Below are 23808 nucleotides of genomic sequence, written 5' to 3' on the forward strand. Positions count from 1 at the left end.
ACAGCACAATATACTAACCCGTAAATAACGTGACCACTCTATATTGTGACATGTGAGCTAGTGGAACACATACCCCGCACTGCTGTATACTCACGTCTACACATACCCACTATACATTGTGGGGTATTGACAGTTCATTCGGTGTCAAGGGATCTATAAATATCAACAAAACGTCACAAGAAAATAACCAAACTGTGGGCAAGAATAAATCATGACTAGCTTAAAATTAGTAAACAAGAGTAAATAACCACTAACTATTTATAGCTATACAAATTTATAAATTAGTAAACAATATTAAATCATTACTAGCTATAAATCATTCAAATAAATCAGTTAACAAGAATGCATCATAACGCACAAACCTAAACCTCTACTACGACTACTACTACCACTGAAGGTTTAAAACAAGGTTTAAAACAAGGTTTAAAACAAGGTTTAAAACAAGGTTCTGCTTTCTGGTATGAAGCGGCGGGTGGTTCAGTAAAAGTAGAGAGCTGATTAGAATACACTGTTATAATGTGTATTCTATAATCTGGACTACAGCGGGCTGTATTATCTGCTAGCTACCACTACCATGACAACAGTCAGATAGTAGACCAATGACACGTGACACGTGACATAATGGCACGTGACACGCAGAGCGTCTGATTTACAAGTCTTCTTATGTATAATACAGAACTAGTGATCTGGGATCTAGACTATGTATCAGTAAACATGAACAATTAACCTCTGAACGTTAGCAATGTTTAATGTTCAATGTTCCATGTTCAATGTTCAATGTTCAATGTTCAATGTTCAATGTTCAATGTTCAATGTTCAACGTTCTATATTCAATGTTCAATGTTCAATGTTCAATGTTCAATGTTCAATGTTCAACGTTCTATATTCAATGTTCAATGTTCAATGTTCAATGTTCAATGTTCAACGTTCTATATTCAATGTTCAATGTTCAATGTTCAATGTTCAATGTTCAATGTTCTATGTTCTATGTTCAATGTTCATGGACTCAATTATAAACCAGATAATTCACAATGTTTGCAGATCTCCTGATCACAGTTTCCAGTTAACCAGGAAAGAAGTAAAGCTTGTAGCTGGGAGATAACAGTGCAGTTTATATCCAACAAGGCGTAGTCAGTTCAGTGGGGGACCATCATAAGTAGGTTAAGGTAACTTTAGCCCCCCCCCCCCCTGCCCCCTTAAGGTAACTTCAGGCCCCCCTGCCCCCTTAAGGTAACTTCATGCCCCCTGCCCCCTTAAGGGGGCCGGGGGGGGGTCTTCATCAAAATTATCTCGAAATTGATTTTATAATTGTTTCTGATAGAGGGGAGTGATATCTATCAGCTGCTTTTGGTCCCATGGAAAAATATTGTTCCTAGCCGAAGTTATCGCTGGTCAAAGGTCAGCGCTCATGTGTAATTGTATTGCGCGAGCGATTTTCAATCGCGCGTCCTGAAAATCGAGTCTAAAAATCTATCTTCTCCTACATTTTTTGAGCAAACACCCTGAAACTTTCAGGATATGTTCTAGGGATCATTTAGAAGAGAAGTATCGAGCCGAATTTTGAGATAGGCCTCAGAAAATTTTTAAATCGATTTTGAAAATCTTGGACCTGGAAAAATCGTCAAAAAATGAGGTCCAAGATTTTCAAAATCGAATTAAAAATTTTCTGAGGCCTATCTCAAAATTCGGCTCGATACTTCTCTTCTAAATGATCCTTAGAACATATCCTGAAAGTTTCAGGGTGATTGCTCAAAAAATGTAGGAGAAGATAGATTTTTAGACTCGATTTTCAGGACGCGCGATTGAAAATCACTCGCGCAATACAATTACACATGAGCGCTGACCTTTGACCAGCGATAATTTCGGCTAGGAACAATATTTTTCCATGGGACTAAAAGTAGCTGATAGATATCACTCCCCTCTATCAAAAACAACTATAAAATCAATTTCGAGAGAATTTTGATGAAGACCCCCCCCGGCCCCCTTAAGGTAACTTCAGCCCCCCCCCCTGCCCCCTTAAGGTAAATTCAGGCCCCCCTGCCCCCTTAAGGTAACTTCAGGCCCCCCCTGCCCCCTTAAGGTAACTTCAGCCCCCCCCCCCCCTCTGCCCCCTTAACCTGCCAGTACTCGATACCAGATATGCTAATATGGATAGTTAGGTGACGAAACTTTTGCTAATAAGGTGTGTTTGAACAGTAGACCTACTGAGACCAGTGCTTAATAAGTGCCGTAGTCTGACAGGGAACACCTCCTCGTCACAGCTACACTGGTTACCATGACAACTACACTAGTTTGAACAGTAGACCTGTGCCGTAGTGTGACAGGGAACACTGAACAGGTCCTCGTCACAGCTGGTCTAAGCGGACAATATAATCATCGAACTGAGATCAGCTATTTGTAATAAATAGCAGGGGGCGGGCATACCGATCATACCATAAACCTATCACCCAGATTGACGGAGATATAATTATCTATAAATATCTCCAGGTAGTTTATTCCTTGATTACCCTGGGTAACTATAATACTGCACTTTAATTAGGTGTGTTAATTGTTGATCAGTACTAATCATAAGTCTTCTTAATTACTAGAGATAAAACTCGGAGCTAGTAATTAAACCGGCAAAATATTCTTCAAGTTGGGGACCAAGGATAAAAACAATGATATTTTCATAGCAACTACATGAAAAATACACTGGTAACCATGACAACTACACTGGTTACCATGACAACTACACGGGTTACCATGACAACTGCACTAGTAACCATGACAACTACAATAGTTACCATGACAACTACACAAGTTACCATGACAACTACACAAGTTATATGACAACACATACCTATCAAGGCTTTCTGCTACTGCACCATGTTCCCCCGATTTATCGGAATAAGCACGTTCAGTTAATTTAGAGTCTCCGTCAGTCATCCTCATTTTTAACGATTCTGAGAAACAAGGATATATATAATATATATAATAAGGAAACAAGTCTCAAGTTTCATAGCCAAACCTATAAACTGAACTACAGAAAAACAAAAGTATCAACAGATATTGAGTAGGTTAAGATTTATCGTAATTTACAATATGAGAGATTAAAGGATAATTCGTACCGATAACTCTGTTTTTCTCTTCTAACTCTGCTTTCTGTGCGAGAATAACTTCGTCAGAGTTATTACTATGACTGCTCATCTTACTCGAGCTGAAATCATAACCTTATTAGATACTTAATTAGTTAATTGATAATTAACAGCTGTAATTAATTAGTTAATTGGCAGTTAACGCCTGGTACAAGGAACGGTCCGTCATATTTCATTATAATCACGAACCGGAAATAGCATATTAAATGGTCTGTTCATTCTGTTCATTACTCGGAAAGTAAGTTAGCACGGTCATTGGTCAGACGACCAGTATAGTTGTCATGGCGACCAGTACTTTTAACTGTCGGTCTGTCCGTTATTTTGTCGGTCAGTCGGTCAGTATCGGTCATTTTCTTGAAATGGTCCTCAAGCTTGCACACAGCGCTCTCTACGTCAGTCAAGTCGTGTAGTGACATATAGTATAACCTACATTGCAGGAATTTTAACTATTAGCAATGTTAAAAATTATGCCAGTATCGTCAGAAAATTCCCACAGACATCAGAGTAAAACAAGATCGATTCTCGTTAGATAATCGCTGAATTTACCTAAGTCATTAAGAAAGGAGCCCGGTATTAACTGTTAAAGATATATCCGTTCAAAGTAAAGTACACGTACGAACAATGAAACATTGGTCTTTGAGTTTTCTTTCAATTGTGATCCACAGAAGTAAGAAGTAACCATGACAACTTATTCAACACCTTGAAGCTGGGCTTACATTTTTGTGTTCGTTTACACGCCATAAAATTGATTCAGAAGATCTATACAATATATTCGATTGAAGGAAAGCTATATCTGAACCCTGCAAAAAATGCGACAAAAATTATCACCAAAGAAAATAGTACTTTCGATAAAAAACAAGAAAAAAAGATATTTCAGTATGACTTAATGTTTTTTGTTTTTTTAATAAAACAAACCTGTGTCTCCTGTTGTAGGGGTTGTAAGCAGGCTCTGTGTACTGGTTATTATAAGGTTCAGGGTAAGATGCTGGTCCACCGTCACCCTCCGTCCTCTCTGGGATTACAAACAGAGTCACATTCCGAGCATTCTTAGCATTCATTGTCACCATAACAACAACAACAAACAAGAACTCTTATCATTATGACATGACAAGAGTTTATCGGGGATACGACAACAGAAGGTAACGACTACACACACTAAAGTATATATATGGTTATGGATATGGACACAACAAGGGAGCCAAGGACAGGACTTGTTAAGATATACCGTGGTCACGTCTGGTAGGTCTGATGTAAGAGATACAACAGGAGTTAAACATTATTATACAGTGTTATGACAGGTACTGCAGATATCTAACCGCTAACACACTTTTAACACAAACTGTAAATTTTGTAGGCAAGAGTGAGAGGACGCATCACGATATGCGCGACACGTGCAGTCACTACAGTGCCACAAGTGTCGTCAGGATAACAAGCTCATTGGTTACCATGACGACTGCATTGGTTACCATGACAACTCGCTGGTTACCATGACAACTACACCGGTTACCATGATAAGTACACTGGTTAACATGACAACTACACTGGTTACCATGACAACTACACCGGTTACCATGATAAGTACACTGGTTACCATGACAACTACACTGGTTACCATGATAACTACACTGGTTACCATGACAAATACACTGGTTACCATGACAACTACATACCATGTCCAGGTACTGGATAGTGCCCGTATCCAGGTTGTCCGTTGTACTCCAGTCTGGAGCAACTACCCCACTTTCTGACGTCACCGTTCTGCCCCTCCCCTGATCTTCCTACTGACTGAAATAAAGAAAATTTAACCCCAAATTTTTCTAGATATCGGTCCTGTATACTTGTACATCAACTTAGACGTTGAATAATATCATACCACCAAAATGCCACCTACTGTATTTGAGGTATGAAATGATTTGCAGAAAACATAGTGGGTATGAACTACTGATATGAACTGACATTGTACTGTAAGTCAGACTGACAGGCCTTTAACACACGTTGTTGCACATGATTTCATCTATTTTCACCTAGTTAACTAGAATACTTGATAAATACGTTAATAACACCAGATAGATGACTTAACTGGAGTTGACAGAAATTTTAAAACTACCGCTGCGCTGGGTTAAAAATCGCGTTTTGAATCGCAAAATTCGTACAAATGTTAGCTAAATCCACGGTATGAGCATTAATTTTATGGGACATATTATATTTTATCAAAATTGAAGCCTAATGGAATTCAGTGCGCGGAATCATTATAACACGAAGCCAAGTTTTGACAAACAGGCGTGGTCGCAACTCATACAGCCGAGTCATTGACATTACATTATCTTTAAATGTGGACTTCTTATTAGCATCACCCTACTAAGTGTCGATGAATGTATAACTTGGCAAATAACTGCGAATACCTAATGGATAACAAGGAAATATTCGAGGAATGGGTTGCGGAATCAATAGGCGTTAAGGTGTGAGGAATGCGGTTCAACCAGAACCTGAATTTCCGGCAAAGTGACAAATATGTGGACTAGAAAAAGAGCGAAACTTTGTTAAAACCATACTTGTGGAGAAGGGAAGGCCAAGGTGGTCTGGTTTATAGGAGTATACAACACAGTGTCATCAATACAAGATGTGACGTTGTTATCGTCTCTAGTGTAGTCTGCTCCGTTTCCTATGACGTCATCACGCTTGTTTATGACGTCATCAAAGGAGGGATGGTTGTAGTGGATGATGGGGGAGGGTAGATTAGGCTTTACGGCGGATTGTAGAGTTATTTGAGGAGGTCTGGTGGGAGACTTGGTCAACGAGGGAGTTACTTTTGGAGGGAGAACAGAGGGTCGACCCAGAGATTTGGGGACGTTATATGTTGCAGTGGTCGGGGCCTTAATGGGTGAAATTGTCTTGTTTTTGATATGTGTTCTGAGTTTTTCATCCAACTTGGCGTTCTTGCGAGATAACGGATCAGGCCGGCCTAGAGAACGGCTTTTGGAGGTCAGATTTTTACTGATGAATTTAGAGAAGGAAGTATTGTATTTCTTGTTTATTTTCTCGTTGTCCCGCTTCAGATCAGCAACCGTAGAGTCACGTGACTTCGCATGCTCACGAGTATATGAGTTGCTGCGTGACTTGTCACGTGACGGCGGAATCTCACGCGTTACATCGTTATCATCACGCGTCTTAGAGAGCATAGAATCATCAGCCGTAGGATGAGATACTAGCACGCTGTTAGCCCTCTTGAACCGCAATGATCCACCAAACTGTCGCTTTCTTTTGATCACATTCATCCCGTTTTCTTGGTCACCCTCAAAAACTCTCGCTTCAGGAGTCACTGCTTTCAGTTTCACTATCTCGGGTTTTAAATTACCCTTGGGAGTCACAGCTTTCAATTTCACTAACTCAGGTTTTAGGTTACACTTGGGAGACTTATCAGATGTGTTACTGCAGTTACCAAGCTTGTCACGTGGGTTACTAAGCTGGTCACGTGGGTTGCTAAGTTGGTTACTAGGGTGACTGAGCTGATTACTAGGGTGATTACCAGGGTTACTAAGCAGGTTCTTGTAATGGGGACTGAGTTTAACAGGTCTGATACTATCGTTATCATAAGCAGCTATATAAGCAGCTTGAGTACCACGAACAAGATCATCTGGAGACACAGGAATTGGAGTGATAGGGGTCATGTGTGACCTTAATGTATAAGTCGGCCTCCAAGTGGGCCGCACCGGTCGTGGTCCTAGAGGATTGGGAATGCGGCGAGGAAACATCGGACATGCAACGTGAAAACAATTCAGAAAGATAACCAGTACCCGATATACAGGGTTTAATACAGCGTGTTAATCAAAGCAATTGTGTGGATCACGTGACAGGCAACGCGCAGAGCTGACATGAGAGTATTGTAAAAAGCACGTGGGCGTCACGTGGTGTCACGTGGTTCTGATAGATAATTTTGATTGGCCGGGGAGGTGAGGCAGTGGATTGTTAAACTTTTGAGTGTATGGATTTGGTGTAATTACCCTACGATATCTTGAATATAATGTGTACATTGAACAGAATGTTTGAGATGGTTTCAGCGGTGTGGTAATTAGTAAAATCTAGTCGGGTACAGTTTTCAGTACACATTCTCTATATTGGGTATTAAAGACTGTGTTTTAAGTCGAAGCTGAACAATATTGAGTGTAAGATTTTGACATTGAAATTATGATTCAATCCCATAAATATAAGAAAAAAATAATTATGGCGGTAAGAATTAAGCAGCGCTAATATCTGATTTATTTTGACTAGGATAGAAGCCAAATGTGAAATAAATAAATTATTCCGATCAGTTGACTACAGTCTAGGAAGTAAGCACACGTGACAGCTTCCTGCTCGTTAGATTGGCTGCTGATTGGACATCAACCCCGCTGTCATTATGTAAAACAAGGTTGTGCACCTCCTTAATTACTGTAGTCGAGTACAATTATTCAGATATTACGACAACTATAAAGTTGTCATTGCAACCAATGTAGTTGTCATGGTAACCAGATAAGTAAGAACTTACCTCTGCTCTCTCTCTCGTCTTAACAAACTGATCCAACCCTCCGTCTCCCGGAGGTGGACTAGCAACAGGAGTAGAGCATCTGTCTCTCTCCCTCTCTCCTCCTCCTATAGTCCTCCTCCTCACTATCCCATATCCTCCTCTCCGAGAGTTACACGAGTTAGAGGAGCCGGAGGAGGAGCTGTATCCGCTCTCAAATGAGTTCTTCTGAACGCGGTCACGTGGGTTGCTAAGCTGGTCACGTGGGTTGCTAAGCTGGTCACGTGGGTTGCTAAGCTGGTCACGTGGGTTGCTAAGCTGGTCACGTGGGTTGCTAAGCTGGTCACGTGGGTTGCTTAGCTGGTCACGGGGGTACGGGGAGTCGAGTGGTTGGGGCGAGGTGACGCGGGAACTGGAGGTTGAGGTCGGGTGTCGAGAGTCGTAGGAGCATACGTTGAGATAAGGTTCGTTCGTACATAGTTGAGGTTCAGAAATAGAGGAGTCGACATGCCTCATTAGGTTTAAGTTCCTCGGGGCTGGTTGAGGACGTGGTCAGTGTGGGAGCCGTCCTCGAACGTTTCAAAGGGGAGAGGGTTAGGGGAGGCAGACCTGACTCGCTCGAAACCCTGCACAACAGTGTCTAAAGTATTCCGTCTGAGGGCAGAGTGTAACTGGTGAGGTTGGGGCGACACTGACCTGGGACGGGAGGTCACGTGAGCAAGAGACAGGTTTGAGGAGGTCATGGGTGAGTTAGGGACACTGGAGGGGAGAGAGTTGGTGTGAGTTAGATTAGCACGGTAGGGGTGGTCAGGTTGGTAACTGGCTGCCATGGGGTTCAGTCTGGAGGAGGACCTGTTGGTGTTCTGGACCCCACGGTTACGAGAGAGAGGGTGAGGTGTGGAAGGGAGCGAGGTTACAGACCTCAGGTTCTCTGAGATGTTCCGGAGATTGTGAGGGTTGTTTCTACGGTCGTTGAAGTGGCCGAGCAGCGAGCGCTGGTGAAGGAAGGGAGAGTCTCGCTGGGGTACCATGGTCGAGGTAGGATTGGAGGTGCCTTCTGGGCTCAGTAGTTTGGGGGTGGTGGGCTCACTCCGTGTTCCACTCCAGAGGTTCAAACCCTCACGAGGCCGGGGAGGTGGGTCATGATCACGTGACTCAAACGTGAACACACCGCCAGTGGTCCGAGCTAGGGGTGACTGAGGGTAGCCCCGGTTATTGTAGCTTTGTGGGGGAGACATGGTACGTGACGTCACCTCACGTGATGTTACCTCACGTGACGTCACTTCACGGAACGGAGCATTATCTCGTGATTGGTGGACAGTACGTTGGGGTCCTCTCGAGAATGGGTGCGGAGGGTGGTTACCATGGTTACCATAGAGCTGGTCACGGTCACGTGTAGCAGGACCGCTCACTTGAACATACGGATTTGTATTAGAGTTCTTCTGACCGCTAACCTTCCTAGATCTGTTGTTACTGTTATTATTGTTTCTCCTGGAATCCAGAGACCTGGTTCTGGTGACTGGATGATGGTTGGGCTGCATCTTATTATCACTTCGTTAACCTCGACACACTTTCTTTTATCCACAATTATCTCTACCCAGTGAGGTTTATCCAAAACAAGGTCTCAAGCGTGTCTCCAGCGTGTCTCTTTAGTTTCGCCAGCTTCCTTATTTTAGCCGGAGTTTCCCTGTTCAAGCACTACTTATAACCTAGAGTTGATAAAGAGTTTCAGAGATACAGCTGACAGATGAGATCATGAAATAAAATAGTGACAGAAAGTTTGAAAATTAACACTGTACTATGATGTAAGATGAGGTAAGCCTAAGATGAGGTACATAGATGTAGGCTTATATCTATAAGATCATTGAAAATAACAGCCTGAAACTGGCTCCGGGTACGGATAAATCTCAGATAAGAGGCCACTTCGACAACACTCTCAATAAAGTGACAAAACTAACTGGAGTGCTACAAAGTGGTGCTCGTGCCAGTGTCACAGTGTGTATAACTGTGTGTGTCACAGTGTGTGTCACAGTGTGTGTCACAGTGTGTGTTACAGTGTGTGTCACAGTGTGTGTCACAGTGTGTGTCACAGTGTGTGTCACAGTGTGTAACTAACTGTAACAGAGATACTGGTAGAAATAAAATACCAGCGAGGAAACAAAACTGAAAGCGGAGGAAAATAAAACCACAGTCCATGGGTGATTTTGAACACTAGTAAAACAGATTCTGAACAAGTAATGTAACTGTCACTCAGGGAAACCAGCCGAGCGCTAATAAATAAATCAGTGAATCATAAAAAAACGAAAATTTAAAATTCCCACATACTCGTCCGCACGTCTAATGATAAAACATATATACGTCAAGATAATAGACAAATGACAAATTACAATCCTCCGGACGAATTATTGAAGTGGGGATAGCGTGATTTAAGGCTTCTTCTCGAGGAGCAACACACAAACTATACGTGCAATCGTTCGATGGTATCTTCTTGGAGTCATAAACGATAATTAGATGAAAAATTTAGAATACAGCAGTTGGTGATGCTACAGGGGGAGTATGTTAAACTATGTGACTTGAATTGGCATTCTTCGGGTAAAAGTGGATGGCTCAGCAAATTAGTTGATGAAAGCTCACAACGCGGCCGTGGTAAATAATATTATATTATATATATATTATATATATATATAACTATATAATATTATCTGCCATGTGCCAACTCTTAGGACGCAAAATATACAAATTTGAGTACTATGCTGCGTTAACAGATAACAAGAGCACGTATTCTAAAATAGAGTCATGAATCCTGACGGTCTCTGTCAAGTATAGATCGTAAATAAACGTCTTTATTATTTAAAATTTAGCAGCGATGAAAGCTCTGATGGAATATAGTAAAATATTTTTGACTACGAATTTTGACACGTGTATAATTGGTTAGATTTCATGCAGTTATGATATAACTAGTTATGATATAAACAGAGATATTGTAAAGTTTCGAAAGCGTGAAAATTCGAAAGCGTCAATTAGATCATATCAAAATATTGTGATATATTTAACCTTGACGACGTACAGTATTTCAGAAACAACGGAGAAGCAGATGAAATGTCATAGAGATGGAGTTGCATACTCATAGCAGAAATATAGCCGAGATTATGTAGCAGAAATATTGCAGAGATGTAACAGATACATGTAGCAGTGATTTTATATCAGAAATATAGCAGAGATGTAGTCAAACGAAGCGAGATTGTAGCGAAGATGCAGATAGGCTGCAGCCAAGATTAAACGAGATTGTAGCGAAGATGCACCAAATGTAGCCGGCGATGTAGCAAATATGTAGCCGGCGATATTCTCAGAAATATCTCCCACGACTCCAGCAGAAACTTGACTGATGAGACGAGATTTGTCCACAATTAGACCAATTTTGTAATGTCAGTAATCAGTGTCCGACGTAATTCAACAGTTGAACCACGGTGGTAGCTTACACCACACTTCACACTGCCAAAAGAGAGAGAGATACGGATAGATGATAATGATATCGGCAAATGTTAGCATTTAAACTTCAACTAAGAACACCCTTCGAACAGATTATGAAATAGGACATAACATAGCCTGGTGAAGTATGACAACAAGTCTTGGAGTTGGCAACAGTCAGGGGACCTAGCATTTCTCTGCATCGTGGCCGTGGGGCGTTGTTAATACTTTAATAACACACAACATTGTTGAGTGTGGCGGGGCGTTGTTAATACTTTAATAACACACAACATTGTGAAGTGTGGTGGGGCGTTGTTAATACTTTAATAACACACAACATTGTGAAGTGTGGTGGGGCGTTGTTAATACTTTAATAACACACAACATTGTGAAGTTTGGTGGGGCGTTGTTAATACTTTAATAACACACAACATTGTGAAGTGTGGCGGGGCGTTGTTAATACTTTAATAACACACAACATTGTGAAGTGTGGTGGGGCGTTGTTAATACTTTAATAACACACAACATTGTGAAGTGTGGTGGGGCGTTGTTAATACTTTAATAACACACAACATTGTGAAGTGTGGTGGGGCGTTGTTAATACTTTAATAACACACAACATTGTGAAGTGTGGTGGGGCGTTGTTAATACTTTAATAACACACAACATTGTGAAGTGTGGTGGGGCGTTGTTAATACTTTAATAACACACAACATTGTGAAGTGTAGTGGGGCGTTGTTAATACTTTAATAACACACAACATTGTGAAGTGTGACAGTGGGCCTATGTCTTGGCGTATGGTGGGGTGTTGTTAAGTGAGCTGTCCAGCAGTGGAGCTTGCCAAGAACCTGTTTAACACTGGTCCCTCCCTCCCTAGACCTCCCCCTATCACAAACCCAGTCAACAAGACCTGAGTCTCAGAAACACAGTTAACAAGTCTGTTGACACAGTTAACACAGTTAACACAGTTAACAAGTCTGTTGACTGGGGAAGAGACTGGTATTGAAGAGACTGAGCTGGAATTGAGTGATATAATCAGGTGATGATAAACAGATAAATGATGTTATCGAGCAGGCAGGTTATAGCTGTAATATAGCTGAGCTATATAACTGCTATATTATAGCTGTAATACCTGAATGTTGTAGCTGTTAAAGCAGTATTATGGCTGTATGTGATGATAAACCTAGTGTGTGTCGAGCAATGCATTTAACATAAGGTCCCGTTCCAGGGGATAGTGTGACAGTTCTCTCAACCCCTACAACATTTGTTTCATCTTGTACTAACAAGTCTGACTAGTACACCTCGTACAACTTATATTACATCATAGAACATTGTAGTCCCAACTCGTGTTAGGTGTGTTCTCAATTTTAGGAGCTGAGGATATGGAAATTCCGAATTCTGCATTCTTATGAGTTAAGATCACAGGGTTTAAGTTCGGGTTCTCTTTGAATTATAACAGCTCAGATTCTGAACTTAGGGAATCTTCAAAAAGAAACTAACATTTAAAAGTTTTCGAACCCATTTGGGAACACCTCATGTTCTAACTTTCTAAAGAATATTATATCATCAAAACTACTTTCAACCTGTTTTAAACATGTTACACTTATAAATAGTTAAAACTTTACATATTCACAAGAAACTTAGAAAACTAACGATCTATTGATTAACTATTTTGTGATGACAATTGCTGGTTAAAAGCTTCAAGGAGAAAATATCCGTCTACAAGAGCGTCAAAATCAGGAATAAATTTATTTGATTAAAAGTTGAAATATCCGTCCAGAAGAGCACCAAATCAGGAGTAATCAGGAGTAATTCACTACTGGAAGGAATAAATCCCTACTTGAATTTAAATCAGAGGGATCGCTAACAAATAATAATTGACAATTAAGAATCCAGCACGACTGAGGAGCTAGACAAAGACAGCTTCTGTAGTTACATTGCAATAGAAAATAACTAAAACTAACTAGTAAACCCCAAGCAAACAACTCAGTACAAAGAGCGATGAGGTTGACCACGTGACTTTGACAAACCACGTGGCAAACCACGTGACTTGCACATATCACGTGACATGTAAAGTCTAGTGGAAGTGAGGTGTAAATAGAGCGGGAGAGGAGGTTAACATGGTTTAAACGACACTAATCTAACTTGTTATCTTATGCTGAGAACAAAGGAGTTGCAAACACGCACATAAAACTAGTCACGTGACTAGAAAGCTAGGGCTCGACAAACAGTTGCGACAGTTTTAACCAGGTACAGGTGTTAACTGTTAACCTTCTTGCAGGTAGAAATCGCTGAATAATTATTTGGATATTTTATTTCGAACACTGCAAATTTTAATTCCTGGCACAGAATTTTTCTCTGTAATTACGATGTAAAGATTACAGCGAGGCTGTTTTATTATAAAAATGCTTTTAGATAAAAGCGATTGTATGCGAAAACACTCGAAGCCTACTATATCTTCAAGACAGATACCAAACAGAAAACAAAAGCAAAAAGAGGCAATTAACAAAAGCACCGTTTATTTCAAAGTCACACCATTATACAATTCTTCAGACCAAATAATCTAAAGAATTAAACAAAACGCCATATTCAGATAATTATTACAACCACTCCTAATTAAAATTACAGTTCATCCCACACAACGCGTCAAGTACACCAAAATAGACTTCAGATTAACGCCACTACGGACCAACGTTAACTCTTAGCCAATCAAAACGAAGAACCACCCGACTCACCAATAAGGATTCAGATGGAGGGTACGGCGCCTGGATATCAACCAATTGGAGGCCGTGTAGCTATCACGTGACAGGGATATCAACCAATCGCAAGGTGTGCTGCAGTCGGGTGACTGGGAGGAATAATTAACGTTGAATTACGACGGAACATGTAATTTTATTTGGAACTGCAGAAGTGGGCTCAAGTGCTCGATCAAGAAATGTTTTACGAATCATAACGTGTCAAATTTAGTTTTACAACAAATAATATTACCCTGTCAAAAGGACAGAAGAGAGACTGCTACTTAATATACTGTTCTGTGAGTGGTCGGTTATACAAACATATGATTGGTCGGGAATTCTAATACAGCTCTATGATTGGCCGAAAGATTTCGAGCTGCCGAATCTCAATCAGGTCTGGTAAAAGTAAAACACGAACCAAAAATCGGAGCTAAGGAAAATAATACCGGGCGCCCACCTCAGACAAGATATTTATTTGAGACGCTATCACCAGACCATACTAAACTATAAGTACGATACGTCTAGCAAAGAGTAATACAGCAGACGACATGAGACGAACCGCTAGTTGAAGCCCACTTAACTCAAAGCTATAGGAGAAACGGGGTCCTACTCACGGGTCCAACTCAAAGAAATAGGAAACAAGGCGAGCAAACTGCTGAACTAAAACCTTAGTTGTCATAACAACTAAAACCCAGGTAGTTGTCATAGAAACTAAAACCCAGGAGGGGTGTTGCGAGGGGGAAGTGAGCTGACTCTAACTAAAAATACAACGTCAATTGGAGGTAATTAGCACGGCACATAGACGGAATTATCCCGGCACAGGTCAAGTAACAGAGTTTAAACTAGGAACTGAGTCGCTGCCTCGAGGACTAGGAGCCGAGCAGGCCGAGCAGGGCGTGTTCTGTACTGTTTCACGGAGATAGGATCAGTTTCTTAATATAGGGGTTGTAATAAAGCGGGGGATGTTGGTGAGGGGAGGGAGGCGGGAGATTTGCCAAGCGGAGAGACGTAACAAGGAGAATTAGCTTAAAAAAGCAGGGCTGTCCAGCAGAGGAAAGCAGGACAGTGAGCGTGGTATTTTAGGTGAAAGGCATTGTACGGGTAAACATATCTGTCAACACGGCGCCACGTGACACCTCACCTGGCTTCTGATTGGTCCAAAAGTGAAATGCAGCGTTGTGATTGGCTGAGGAAGATTCTGAGGAGCAGGAATCTGGTGCCAGCAGCGTGTTAGTGAGTTTAAAGTTGTGGCACTGGAGCCGGCAGTAACTAAGTGAGGGAGTAACAGAGTCTAAACACGCACAGATAGATACTATCTCACGGGTGAGATCAGAACACGCACGTACAGTAACAGCTGATAGTATCTCACAGAACTGTGAAATGTGCTGCTTGCAGTTATACCTGTTTCTCAAATGAAACCTTGGGATGGAGTGTAATTATAGGATGTTATCTCACAGGGTGTCTAAAAGGTATATGTTATATTATATATAATAATATATACAATATATATGTTATATTGATATAATAATATATACAATATATATGTCATATTGTACGCGGGAGATAGCAATATAGATAGCGCCAAATGTCGGGCAACTGTAAATGCCAGGAGTATTACTGCAGTAGTGTAATGTGATAAGACAACTATTCTTATTTGTTCACCGTGTTTCCCGTGACTAGCAATATCTGCTGAGATCCCATATAAATAGCTGTCAGTAATAAATACCAGTTAGCTATCATGTCTAATAAAGTTGTTAGGTCCCGGGTCTGGAATTTTTACTGGCCGGAATTATATTATAATATTTATTTAATATTATTAAGAGACATATTCCCCGGCCGATTTGACAGTTTTAAGTTTTAAAATTTAACAACTGATGCAGTATTAAACATTTAGATTCCAGGGCCAGCAGTTATTTTGATTTTTATCAATTTATTCCGTCTTCAATTTATAAAACTTTTCATGTCGAAAATAATAAAATAAAATTTCCAATTTTTTCCTATAAAACTTTGTTGATCAATAGAGTAAACTGTAAAAATTACTAAAATTTTTTCAAATGCAGAACTGGGTAAAAGGTCTGAACCTTAATTGGTCAGCACATGAACCTTGGTTGATGGAATCAATACTGTAACACGTGACAAAACACGTGACCAGCAAAACGTGACCAGTAGAGACATTGAGCGTTCTACTTTTCAGACAAGATCAAGACAAACACCAGTGTTGGACGAGAATCAGGACTATTGCTGTTTATATCAGTAGCTGTCGCTTTTTCAGTTTTTCGAACTTATTATCAAATTCTCGAATGTAACGTAAAAAATGAATATGATAAGGGGCACAACCTTGAACTGAATCCATCAAATAAGCGGCATTTATGCTACTCAAAATTCGGTAATTTTTTAAAACCTTTGTCGCCTTAACTGTGTTTCAAAGTACACAAAGACCAAAAACCTAGTAATTAATAAATACTAGAGTACTTAAGTATCTAAACATAGCTGGTATAGAATATGAGAAAATTTGAAACTAGATTTCAATTGATAGAAATAACTAAAGTTGAGTAATTGTTAGTAGTCAAAATGCTCATATCTTAAATTTTCTATTATATATAAGGCCTATTTTGAAACAGATATATTTAATAACGTAGAATTATCGAAGGCAGAAAATTTACGCTAAATTCGGAAGCCTTACACACTATAACCAGAGATATTCAAAATAATTTCGTGTTCAAAACAGGAAAAACAGGATAAGAAAGGTAAATCAAGCACAAGCACACACGTGCAGACTGGTCAATATATTGAGCAGTGCCAATTAGAACAATTAACTAGTAATTAACGAAAGTGAGTGTCCAATTAGGTAATTATCGGCGAGTAAAATATGGCTTTAAACCAAATTTACATTGTAAATTATAGCGATAGCTTTAAAATCACGTTTAACAGGGAGAGTCAACCTGCTGTGTCAATTTTTACACGAATTTAAAATATCCTTCTGATAAAGGTGTGTAAATGTTAATAATAATATAAACGTGAGTATTATTATACACGCTCTTTAATTTCAGGTTAAAGTTCAACGACTGAAATAAACTCTGTTTCCTACTATAGATGACAACTCATCATACCCCCGCCCCCCCCCCCTGGCCCCTACTATCTACCCCGTCTCCTTTTCCTGCTCCTTCTTCATTTCCATTACATACTATAAAATGCCAATTGTCGGGCAGGAAGAAATGATACTGTAAGTTTACTAGTATATATATATTTACTACTGATGAGTAATAGGCCTTAGCAAACTCAGAGTGAGGACAAGACGTTACAATTACTGAGTAACACTAACTGAACGGTTACTGCACGGTTACTGTACGGTTACAGCACGGTTACTGCACGGTTACAGTAAGGTTGCTGCACGGTTACATTACTGTTACAGTACTGTTACAGTAAGGTTACAGTAAGGTTACAGTAAGGTTACAGTAAGGTTAATGCACGGTTACAGTAAGGTTACAGTGCGACTACAGTACTGTTACAGTAAGGTTACTGTACGGTTACTGCACGGTTACAGTAAGGTTACAGTACTGTTACAGTACGGCTACAGTAAGGTTACTGCACGGTTACAGTCACGTTACTGTACGGTTACAGTAAGGTTACAGTACTGTTACAGTACGGCTACAGTAAGGTTACTGCACGGTTACAGTACGGTTACAGTAAGGTTACTGCACGGCTACAGTAAGGTTACAGTATAACAGTAAGGTTACAGTACTGTTACAGTACTGTTACTGCACGGTTACAGTAAGGTTACTGCACGGTTACAGTAAGGTTACTGTACGGTTACAGTAAGGTTACAGTATAACAGTAAGGTTACAGTACTGTTACAGTACGGCTACAGTACTGTTACTGCACGGTTACAGTAAGGTTACTGCACGGTTACAGTAAGGTTACTGTACGGTTACAGTAAGGTTACTGCACGGTTACTGCAACTGCACGGTTACAGTAAGGTTACAGTAAGGTTACTGCACGGTTACTGCACGGTTACTGCAACTTTACGGTTACAGTAAGGTTACAGTGCAGTATAACAGTACGGCTACAGTACTGTTACAGTACGGCTACAGTACTGTTACTGCACGGTTACAGTAAGGTTACTGTACGGTTACAGTAAGGTTACAGTATAACAGTAAGGTTACAGTACTGTTACAGTACGGCTACAGTACTGTTACTGCACGGTTACAGTAAGGTTACTGTACGGTTACAGTAAGGTTACTGCACGGTTACTGCAACTGCACGGTTACAGTAAGGTTACAGTAAGGTTACTGCACGGTTACTGCACGGTTACTGCAACTGTACGGTTACAGTAAGGTTACAGTATAACAGTACGGCTACAGTACTGTTACAGTACGGCTACAGTACTGTTACTGCACGGTTACAGTAAGGTTACTGTACGGTTACAGTAAGGTTACAGTATAACAGTAAGGTTACAGTACTGTTACAGTACGGCTACAGTACTGTTACTGCACGGTTACAGTAAGGTTACTGTACGGTTACAGTAAGGTTACAGTATAACAGTACGGCTACAGTACTGTTACAGTACGGTTACAGTAAGGTTACTGTACGGTTACAGTAAGGTTACAGTATAACAGTACGGCTACAGTACTGTTACAGTACGGCTACAGTACTGTTACTGCACGGTTACAGTAAGGTTACTGTACGGTTACAGTAAGGTTACAGTATAACAGTAAGGTTACAGTACTGTTACAGTACGGCTACAGTACTGTTACTGCACGGTTACAGTAAGGTTACTGTACGGTTACAGTAAGGTTACTGTACGGTTACAATACTGTTACAGTACTTTACTTGGATTGTCAGTAAAGGTAAATTCTAAAATTGCAGAGTAAATTCTTAAATTCCAAATACTCACACACCCATGTTTAGGTACAAGGAAACTTCAAAACTTTCAACTAGTAGAGCTAGAGTTGTTCGTACGGTGATAAAACACATATTCAACATTCCAGCATACCAAGATGCTCATATTCTAAAACCTTACTATTGATGATTCCTACTCTAAGATCATAGAATTCTCAGACTTTAAGTTGTAAAGTCCTATGATCTTATTCAAATAGTGAAAGGTTCTAGCACCTATTACTTAGAACGCACCTAACACGAGTTGGGACTACAATGTTCTATGATATAATATAAGTTGTACGAGGTGTACTAGTCAGACTTGTTAGTACAAGATGAAACAAATGTTGTAGGGGTTGAGAAGTTGAGAGAACTGTCACACTATCCCCTGGAACGGGACCCCCCCCCCTATGCTCCTATGTTAAATATCACATACATCGTAGAGCTTGAAAAAATATGTGGATGAATAATTTGATGTAAATGGGTACTGACTAAAATATATTATGGTAATATCTACAGAATTCATAGATTGCATTGAACGGTGATCGTAGAACTTTGATAAAGAAAGTTAAATGAATAATAAGATGTTAATGGGAATTAACAGATTAACTAAACAGACTTTATAAGTTATGATTGATTTAACGATCTCCGCGCAGTGATTACTCTAGTAGCAGGGAGAGGTTGAGTGTGCACTACTCTACTAGAGTAGATAGGTGTGCATCACCTCCCCCCTGCGCAGTGCGCACGCCCCTCAGTGAAAGGTGTGCATCGGCTAACAACTTGGAAATATCATTATTAAGGTGAATTTCGAGCGGGCGGCGTTTTTAAATTTTAAGCATCACAAAAAACAGATAAAGTAACGATGATCATGAAACAGACAAACAAACCAACACACTAAAATATCATAAACGAAACAGCTAAACAGACTTCGACAGAGTCTGTTTAATAAATTATTAAATAAACAAATTATTACATAAATAAATTATAAACTAAATAAATTATTTGCAAAATAAATTATTAGTTAAACAAATTATTACCTGGTTGTTGGAATGAAGTAAGTTAGAAGTAGACGATCTGTATCCAGTCTCGTACTCGGGAGATACGGGCCCTCTATCATACATCTTATTGTACCCAATATCTGTAGCGATAGATCGCGGTCTGGGTCGATAACTGAAACACAAGGAAATGTTAGGAAAAGGAAATGAAAGTCAAATGTAAGTAAAAGTTAGTAAGGGTCTTGCTAGTTTGAGCCTTTTCCATAATTGTTGATGTGATAAACACTTGTGATCGAGTGATAACAGTCTATTATTTTAAACTATTAGCAAGGTGCTGTAGAGTAATAACTTAATAAATACAAGTTTCATAATAGTGCGTATGAGCATACTGTCAGATTCACTACTATTCTACTATTTTATATACCCAACAGTTGGGACACACTAATAGTCCCGATAGAATGTTGAAAACACTGATCAGTGACAGATGCTTTTTTCTCATATGCTAACATATACATATTATGATGCCTTTAATTCATTTTTAAACCGACAAAGGTTCACATTTTTAGCTTTAAGGAGTTATCTGCTAAAAAAGATTGACCAGCTAAACTGCCAGTTTCAAGAAACTGGACAGAGTGATTACAGTAACGATACAGACATGTTTATAGTAATTATCAGTAGTAATCAGACTTATCATAGCAAGATCTACTAACTACAGAACACCCCACAAGTGTGAATTGATAGATGATCATGTAAGGATAGATGCCTGAATGTAGGACAGATGATAAAAATATCAGAGTAAGCACAAACTTACACGAAAGGGCCGAGAGTAGGGTCTCTACCCCCTATTTTAGGTGACACTCTCCTCCCCCCTAACCCAGGAGAGGTTCTAGCAGGACGAGGGGAGCCTCTGTGAAGAAGCGGCGACATGTGAGGTTTCATCACGGACCCACACTTTCGCTCCGAGGTGACTGACCTAGTGTCACTATCCTGTCTGGAGGAGAGGGAGTCGTGTCGTGTGGGTCCCATCTCAAACACGTCCGATCCTTCTGATTTGTCAGACTTCCTGGAGGGAGAGGAGTCTCTTCTAGCAGGGCTCTTGTCTCTTACTCCTGATCTAGGAGTCAGGCACTTTTTAGAGGAGGAAGGAGAGGAGGGGGAGAAGAGGTTATCAAAACTCCTACTCTTCAAATCCTTACTGTAGTCAGGATCACTGGCTAGTCTGTGTCGAACTCTCCGTGTGTCGTACGAGTTGTGTTTCCTCAACTCTTCATGAGATCTCCCAGAGAATCGAGATGAGAGTTTATTGTTTGTAATCTTGTCTCCATCACTCTTCCTGGGTTTCATGGTAGCCTCTGTTATAGTCCTGTCAGGATCAGAGCACCTGGAACTACACACTGATCTATTATCATGGTGTCTGTACGAGTGGTGGGACCTGGTGTCTGCTGATCCGGGAGGTGATTTGATCCCGGTTATATCAGGTGATCTGGTGCGGAGGTCGGAGGAAGAGCGGGTCGAGGAGGAGGAACGGTGGGAGTGGAGGAAGTCGTCCTTGAGTCGGGGGGTCGGGCGGGGGGAGCCAACCCGTCTCATGTGATGGTTGCCATGGCGATGGCACGCTAGTGACGTCAACTTATCAACAGCTAGTGTTTTAGTGGTTTAGTTCAGTTTGGAAATAGTGGGGCTTTGGTTAAAACATCACCATCAATATTGCTTAATGCTCATAAAGCTTGGGGAATTCTTAAAAAACAGTTTTCTCCATTAATATAATACTTATGTCCAACTGACAAACTATGAATATCTAAAAAACCGTTTCACATAATAACATAGTCGATTATAACGGATTCAATTCATGTACTGTGCAACAAAAATAAATACGTTAAATATCTACGATATGATAGTAAAATCTCCATAAGCAACGAGGTGAGATAAAATCAATCCCTTGTCAACAAACTAGTACTTGCGACATAATATTATATACTTCAATTCAATACAATTAATAATTGTACAGCTCGTTGCTAGGCTACCTACAGAGACAAGGATTGCTGTGCGTAACTGAATACTGCTGCAGACCCAAGATCAATGAATGATATTTACTAGTGAGAAATCATTGATACTAGGATCTTGATAACAAGGAGACAAATCGCAAAGTAATGTAAGAAATTATTGGCATGTGGCCTGTTTACTGAATAAAACGGAGTTCAATAAAACTGATAACATGTTTCCATGGAGATTTAAGGTTAAATCCATAATATGTAAGAGCTGAGTAAGGTTTATTATTAAGAAATATTGGATAGGGAGAAGCTAGCAGTAAAATACTCAAGTTCATTCAAACTGAGAAGGAGAAGGAGGAGAAAACATTAAATGTGATGACGACGGCTCTCTCTGTGTATAAAGACAGTAGATTACATCAGACACCGAGGACAACCGTCTAGACCAGGCTATAAACTTAGAAACAAGATATAAACTTAGAAACAAACTATATTAATTATCAGGGAAAACATAGCATACATACATGATATAGTGCAAATTGAAGTATTAATACACGTTTATATTAACTATCATAGTAAAATACACGTTATAGTGTTACGGGCCACACTGAATAAGGAGGAGGGAACGTAATGGCATTAGTCAGCAATTACAACATGTAACATTAACAACTACAATAAATGTACAAACAAGGCAAACAAGGTATGACCGAGAAGCAATAAAAACAATAGACTAAGACAAGATTACGGGCCTAGTTACCTAAGATAACCCAAGAAAACCCAGGAAAACCCAGGAAACCCCAGGAAAACCCAGGAAAACTAGAGGATGGTATGGTTGGTCGCTTATCATAATATTCATTACTGAGTTCACCGTGTCGGCAGACTGACCACACCATCCATGAAAACAGGTTTCAGGAGTGTTATCTGCGACACTAAAAGTGTTGTCTACGACACTAAAAGTGTTATCTGCGACACTAAAAGTGTTATCTGCGACACTAAAAGTGTTATCTGCGACACTAAAAGTGTTATCTGCGACACTAAAAGTGTTATCTGCGATACATATGCTAAAACACAAGGGAGGTAACAGTCGTGTTACCACTCACCACACGAATATAGGTTATCATTAACATAGCGCACTTATATATAATACACGGGGGTACGGGTCAATGTATTTGTAGGGGTTTATCTTGAGTCATTTCTAGATAAGAGCGAGAGAGAGAGTGAGGTTATTTAAGAGAGAAGAGAGAGGACTGTTATGACTAATAGCGGTGTAGATGTGTGTGGGAACTCAGGGGAGATATGAGGTGATGTTATATACCATCATCTCGTATCTCCACTGTTATATATCACATTATCTCCACTATATAATACAGCATTAGAGAAGCATTAAAATGGAACGGTAGTTTAGTGGTAATGGGTTATTGAGATGACAGGTTAAGTGTTATTTAAAGTTATAGAGAAAAGCTTAATATAGAGTAGATAATTTGAAAGATAACTGATTTAAGAGATTTAGCTTGAAGACCAGAGATTGGTCAAATGTACAAATCAATTAGCAGAAAGGAGTTAGCACTATTATCAACTAATTAAATAACGCTCAGTAATAGGCACGAAATGTATTAGACTAAAAAGTTGATAGTGCTGTATTGACAATGGTACTATATTTACAAAGGGTATTTGACAAGGGGTAAGTTACAAAACATACCACAAGTTGAAGTCAGTAACGGTGTACTTGAAAAAGACAGTTGAGTAAGACAGTTAACTTAAGTAAGTAGCAAATCATGGTGGTCCTGTTTGGCGCCAAACGTTTGGTTCCACAGAACCATATTAAAGTAAGATGCCGTAAAATGCCGTAAAATGCCGCCCTGAAACTAATTTAGCCAAGAATGTGGATTTGGAAAAAACGTCTGGAAAAAAGTCGAGGTGTTGTTGAGATGTTTAGTAGTACGGCAGTTGGGTTGTAGTTTGTAGTTGGGTTCAAATAAAGGATGAGCTCAGTTTTTAACGGGCTTTAATTTGGAGCAAAGAAAAGTGGACGCAACCAGACTTCAACATCAGCACTAATTAACTGTAGAATCAAACAGCTCAGTGTTAAGTGTTAGAACTGTTAATAACAAT

At 40.0% G+C, this 23808-nt stretch overlaps 1 protein-coding gene across 12 annotated transcripts in view; it reads right to left on the reverse strand.

Annotated features, from left to right (window-relative positions):
- The window catches only part of LOC134823832 (centrosomal protein of 85 kDa-like), a 66568-nt gene that overhangs the window by 23758 nt on the left and 19002 nt on the right, over window positions 1-23808 (reverse strand). For 8 of the 12 annotated variants that reach the window (XM_063835427.1, XM_063835424.1, XM_063835420.1 and 5 more), the window contains 5 exons: window positions 19751-19883; window positions 4805-4919; window positions 4050-4146; window positions 3108-3196; window positions 2840-2942 (listed from right to left, as the gene is read on the reverse strand). In XM_063835427.1, coding sequence (XP_063691497.1) covers window positions 2840-2942; window positions 3108-3196; window positions 4050-4146; window positions 4805-4919; window positions 19751-19883 — 537 coding nt within the window. Of the gene's footprint in view, window positions 1-2839; window positions 2943-3107; window positions 3197-4049; window positions 4147-4804; window positions 4920-5686; window positions 6984-7659; window positions 8248-19750; window positions 19884-20519; window positions 21345-23808 lie in introns of those variants that run through there. The other 4 variants (XM_063835418.1, XM_063835429.1, XM_063835428.1 and 1 more) reach the window with 4 other exon arrangements.

Source organism: Bolinopsis microptera, chromosome 12, assembly GCF_026151205.1.
Source record: "Bolinopsis microptera isolate Bmic1 chromosome 12, MBARI_Bmic_1.0, whole genome shotgun sequence".
NCBI lineage: Eukaryota > Metazoa > Ctenophora > Tentaculata > Lobata > Bolinopsidae > Bolinopsis > Bolinopsis microptera.